This window comes from Neltuma alba, unplaced genomic scaffold (assembly GCF_004799145.2).
Source record: "Neltuma alba isolate B1F8T4 unplaced genomic scaffold, ASM479914v2 tig00011687_pilon, whole genome shotgun sequence".
Lineage (NCBI taxonomy): Eukaryota > Viridiplantae > Streptophyta > Magnoliopsida > Fabales > Fabaceae > Neltuma > Neltuma alba.
This window is the reverse complement of record NW_021636326.1, coordinates 107,157-112,990: the sequence shown is the minus strand read 5'-3', so window position 1 is coordinate 112,990 and position 5,834 is coordinate 107,157. Positions and strand designations below refer to the sequence as shown.

Sequence of the window (5,834 nt, the reverse complement as noted above, 5' to 3'; positions counted from 1 at the left end):
CCTGCAGATATGAAGCACCTGTGATCGGTTGTATCGAGATGAAGTACTTGACCATTTAATAAGGTAAAAAGACAAAAGAGAGTGAAACCAGTGGGAAGAACGACTGTGATTCAGATTCTACCTTCAAATTAGTGGGTGTAATATACAGATACCTACATGGTCTCGTATAAATAAGACGTGTTGGAAAGAAGCGTGTTGATGCTAAAAGCTCGCTTTCACGTGAAGGTGGTGATAAAAAGGAAGGCAAAGCATCTTGTTGCTGGGGAAGGTTGGCGATTTTGTTTTGTTTCATTAGTGCCCAATTTGAGTAATCCACAAGCAGCGTCCTGTCGGGGCCAAATCACGTCGTGAATCGTAATGTGTTTCTTGATCGATTTGATAGATTCTTTTTTTATATATTGAACCCAAAAGGAGGCCATACGTGCCTCCTAATCCAAACTCGAATGATTTAAGCTCATCGATCTGCAGTATACTTGCAGTTGTTGAAACAGTACTAAAAATGGATGCCAATTATAAGGGCCACTTTTGTGTTTACACGCATGAGAAGGGATAGCGACTTAAAGGGTGGGCAATTCTTTACCTCACCGCTTTTATTTTAACGCCAAAGGAATCTTGATGATAGATGTGATCCATACCCACTTCAAGCGCTGTGCATCCGCCCATATAATGTCAATTATTAAGGGCCTAATCCCTTTGTAAATTCTAATTAACCAATGCTTGCTTACTTCAATAATCATCCATTATTAAGTCACTACTCATATTCGTGCGGAATTTTCCGTGAGAGACAGTACACAGCTACAAGCATTGAATTTATACGCAGTTGTCCTTCTCACACCGAATAAGTCATCCTCACAAAATGAAATGTCTGCAGCCCCATCGAGGAAAATAATTAAAGACGAATTAACATTGTGGGAAAAGAAACCTTTGTTTTGTAAAAGAAAATATAATTGCGATATCACGGGGTTAAATAAAATTGATGACACAGCATATATGTTGGTGACACCGTCCAAACACAGTGGTTCACTACAGTCAGAATGATGTCTCTCTCTACACTCACACAATCATGCTGTATCACTGTATTTATTTTTATAAATTCGGTGCCAAAAATATGGTTCAATTTCCTAGTGAAATCTGAAGTATACAAACGAGATATTATAATGAGGAGTATTAATTATAATGGAATCCAAGAAATTCAGAATCTTGCAAATGACATGTCATCACTCGATTGCCAGGTCAGAATTTGGTTTATGTTTATATAACGGTCAATATCCGGGTGTGAAAAGATACATAGGAGGATATAATGGCCAGTTCGTTAGTCCTAATCCCGCCTGCTTTAAATTGTAACGTCTATATTCATTCATAATACTCGTCCGGTCCTAATATATGATCTAATTCTTGAGTTAGTTTTGGTCTTAAATATAAGACCTATTTTTCATATTTATCAATATTCTCTAAATTACCCCTATAGATACTTCCTCAACCATAATCAAATAGAAGAGGGAGGGGTATTAAAAAAGATGATTATGGTGTTTTAGGAAAAATGCGTCACTTTTCTTATAATTAACTAATTTACCTAACTTCCTTAATATAATCAAATTAGTTAAATGGGTCTTATATTAAGGACCGGAGGAGTATATAAAGATTGATTCTGATGGATCTTTTAAGAGAAAAATAATCTTTTTAATTTAACAGTTTTTACTCAACTATAATTAATAAGCTGAGGTTTGGAAGGACTAAGTTTTTTGAAAAGGATGGGGAACAATAAATGAAATAGTTAAATTTAATAAATTAAGCTCATCGAGTTTAAAGATTGGGGGAAAAAAATCGTTGCAACTAGTGAATGGGTTCAGTTTAGCTCGCTTGGTGAACAAATAACAATTCTCAGTGGTCCTGACTCTGAGCATGGAAAGCACCTGCTTTGATGCAAGGCATTGCATTGGCTCAGTCCAGTCGGGGGAGGCTGATGGACTCGGAAGTCGGAAACGGCTCCCACCACAAGAAGCTGGTCAGTCCTCTTTCCGGTGAGAGCGACCATACGGTCTCTAGGCGTACGTACATGACGTGGTCCCCGTCTATCAAACCAGACCCCACTTGCCATGTAATAATCCAAAACAAAACTATAATTGCCGCAAATGGTGGCCCTTTGATTCATCTAACGCTTCTCATACGTCCCCTTTAGTGGCGCGTGCCTTTACCGCTGTTTCGTTTGTGTGAGCTCTAGTCTAGCAGTGTTCAAAATGCAACTGTAGGTGAGAGGATTTATTTTCTTCCCTTTTTAATTACTGCAAAGTTTCATTTATACATCCCATCATGAACACGCAAAGGCAAAAGTCATGCACATAGCAAAAGTCACACTGAACGAAGACAGATAAATTTTTATTCTAAAATAAACACATATGCTTTTCACAATAAAATGTTAAATTATATTGTGTATACACACACCTAATATCCCTGAAGTTTGGGTTCTATGCAAATAACGTCGGCAATCTTTGACAAAATTACAAGGAAGCCCTCCTAGTCTATGCAAACAGCTCTTCTGTTGATTACTTGTATACTATCATACTAAATTAATCTAATATGATACAGAATTTATTTACATAATTTAAAATATGGAGGATTATTATTACTTGCCCACAACTCAAAATCTAGAAATAGTGAAATAAAATGGAATTATGAAGAGTTGGAAAGGCAGGTGTTGAGGGCTTCTTCGTGGCCGATCACTAGCCTTAGTTATTATTTTCTATTGTATAATAAAAAATACTAGTAATGCTATTTGAATTTATATGTAATATATGACAAGTTGGCCGTTACTGGACCATTAGAATGCAGGCAGAGACAAGATGCTGCTGCAGCCGGAGATGATCAGAAGTGGGGCCTCATCCTCATACTTCAATCAACATTGCACTTGTGTAAAATAAGTTTTGTTTTGATTTACATCAATGAGATGATGGTAATAATAATAAATAATGACTACAACACGAGATTTGGAATCTTTTTTTATATAAAAAATATCATATTACATAATAAATGATTACATTGATTTTTATTTGAGATGCTTAATTAGCTTCATTCAATTAATTTTAGATGATACAAAATGCAGGCAAAAAGGTTTTATTCGTCCAAAAGGAGAAATTATCTGCAATAGATATTTCTTTCTGCGGACGAATGAGTGTGCAATTAAAAAAAAAAAACAAATGCTGCTCAGAAACATGGGGACCTACCCAAGCCCTTTACCCACCGTCCGCGCGGGAAACGGTTCTGACTATTAAATTGCACGGATAAGATCGAGCACTAGTCTACTGGAATTTACATGCAATGTATCTATCTTGTGATCATTTCTTTTCCTATATATACAACCTCCCACTCTAATCTCCCATCTCATTCCATCCTGTTGCTATTTCTAAACAAACAAGCATCCTTTCTTCACTCTGATATCTTCTTTCTCCAGGCTCAACAACACGAGTCCAAGATCATGAATATTGCGCATTTCTTGTTCGGCATATTCGGTGGGTTTTTCGTCGCTCTCTCTTCTCTCTGATTCTCGGTTCTCTCACTTCTCGTTGTTTCTTGTTTGATTTTGGTCCAGGCAATGCTTCTGCTCTTTTCCTCTTCTTGGCTCCAGTGTATGCATCCCATCACTCTCCTTCTCCTTCTTAGCTTCCTCCTCCTCTCTTCTTTCTTTAATTCTTTCATTATGCCTGCGTCTTAACACGATTATATTGGCCATGTTTAAACCGGCCCTCTTCTTTCTGTGTATGTGTGTAAAAATAACCGCCATTTGCGGGTCAAATTTGTGAGAAATTTCGGGTTCGCAGGATCACATTCAGGAGAATCGTGAAGAGCAAATCCACGGAGAAGTTCTCTGGAATTCCTTACGTCATGACTTTGTTGAACAACCTCCTTTCTGCTTGGTAACCTTCTTGCTCCTTCCTTAATTTCTTTCTTTCTCCCTTCTCTCCACTTAAATCACGTGCACTCTCTTTAACCTTTGAGATGCTATTGTCGTCATTTCGCCTCCGTACCCGGAAATTGAATTAACAAAGTGATATCAATTTCTCGATATTGGCCAACAAAACAACATCCTTATCTTTTTCTCGACGCGGTGCATGATTTCTATATTTTTATCAAATTAGATGAGAAGCGGGGGAAAAGAAAGAAATAAAGAAAGAATTTAAATGGGATGACTCTATCTATAAAATATGAGCTGAAGTTTCAATTACGAAGTTCTTTAATCCCTTCTGACGGACGCTCACGAAATCTCAGGTATGGCCTGCCGTTTGTGTCGCCTCACAACATACTGGTCACAACCATCAACGGCACCGGGGCCGTGATCGAAAGCATATACGTTTTGATCTTCGTCATATTCGCGCCCAAGAAAGAGAAGGCTAAGATTCTCGGGCTGTTCGCGCTGGTGCTCACGGTCTTCTCTGCCGTGGTGTTCATCTCCCTCTTCGCCCTCCACGGCGGCCCCAGAAAGGTGTTCTGCGGCTTAGCCGCCGCCATATTTTCCATCATCATGTATGGATCGCCCCTCTCCATCATGGTAAGCTTTATTTATTTTCTATTTTGTTAATTTCCGGATGATGCAATCAAATGGAACCCCATGTGACGGCTGCTCAGGGGCATTGAATGCAGAGGCTGGTGATCAGAACAAAGAGCGTGGAGTTCATGCCTTTCTTCTTGTCGTTGTTCGTGTTCCTGTGCGGTACTTCCTGGTTCATCTTTGGACTGCTGGGCCGCGATCCATTTGTGGCAGTAAGTACAAGAGGCTGTGCAGTTATTTATAGTGGCTAAGAGACAAAGCAACTTTCACAGGCGATAGGGATAGAGATGGAGAGGGATTTATATATATAATTAATTTGTTGTTTGCAGGTACCGAACGGTGTGGGTTCGGCGCTGGGGGCCACGCAGCTCATACTGTACACGATCTACCGTGACAGCAAAAGCGGCTCCAAGAAGGAAACCACAGCGGCTGAAGTTGATGAGCATGAATCTATGGAGATGGGCGCCGCAAAGCCCCCTCCCACAACTCAAGAAGCAATTACTACTCAACAGTAACCATGGAGCTCAACAAGGACACCTGTCCATCTGGGACGCGTGTTGCCTCGTATTAAGCAGCACTAGTTTCATTCTAAATGCGCTGAAGTTGTAGTCTACTCAACTGCCATAAGGCTGAATTCTCGTTTACTTCTTAATTCCTCTCCGTGGTGGAAGCGCCATCACAGACATGTTTCCTCTCAAAGTGTGATACGATCCATAATTACAATAATAGTCTAGTGAAATTCTGGAAGAAGGTATGAGACAAAGGTGTAATCTGCTAATATTTCCATAATTTTGGACTGACAGTCAGGGGGGGTTCATGATGAGCAGTGGGGACAAAATGTTTAGTCAGTTTACATCGCATCGCACGTTATATATGGCCGTGGATTGTTTAGCTTGGATAGGAAGTACAGCATAGCCGAGTTGGGAAACACAACGAAATTAAAAGACAGAATATCAATTAAACCCACTTTTCTGGTCCACAATATTAATGCCCTTTCACCAACGCCGATGATTCCATCAATTTACTGTTTACACCATCTTTGTTTCGGTGGAGCGGAAAAAGTCATGGACATGATGCAGGAGCGAACCAGAATTTTTTTTAAAAAAATTATTATAAAGTAAATCCATTTCTGCCTATTCCTATTCCTTTCTTCATTTCACTTTCCAGTATACTCCTTTGACAGTCTTTCCATTATGTCAAACAGTTCGTTAATCAAAGTAGTATTTGAACTGTGGTTGAAACGGGAAAGGCTGATGTCTTGAGTCAATGGATCACTTTCCAAAGATACGTT

General features: G+C 39.3%; 1 protein-coding gene across 1 annotated transcript; it reads left to right on the top strand.

Annotated features, from left to right (window-relative positions):
* Nucleotides 1-3,381: 3,381 nt before the first annotated feature.
* Nucleotides 3,382-5,363, top strand: LOC114716774 (bidirectional sugar transporter SWEET1-like). The gene is made up of 6 exons (XM_028901832.1): nucleotides 3,382-3,506; nucleotides 3,587-3,623; nucleotides 3,816-3,911; nucleotides 4,264-4,543; nucleotides 4,636-4,755; nucleotides 4,873-5,363. The coding sequence occupies exons 1-6, from the start codon at nucleotides 3,473-3,475 to the stop codon at nucleotides 5,056-5,058; spliced, it is 753 nt and encodes a 250-aa protein (XP_028757665.1). The 5' UTR covers nucleotides 3,382-3,472; the 3' UTR covers nucleotides 5,059-5,363.
* Nucleotides 5,364-5,834: the final 471 nt, after the last annotated feature.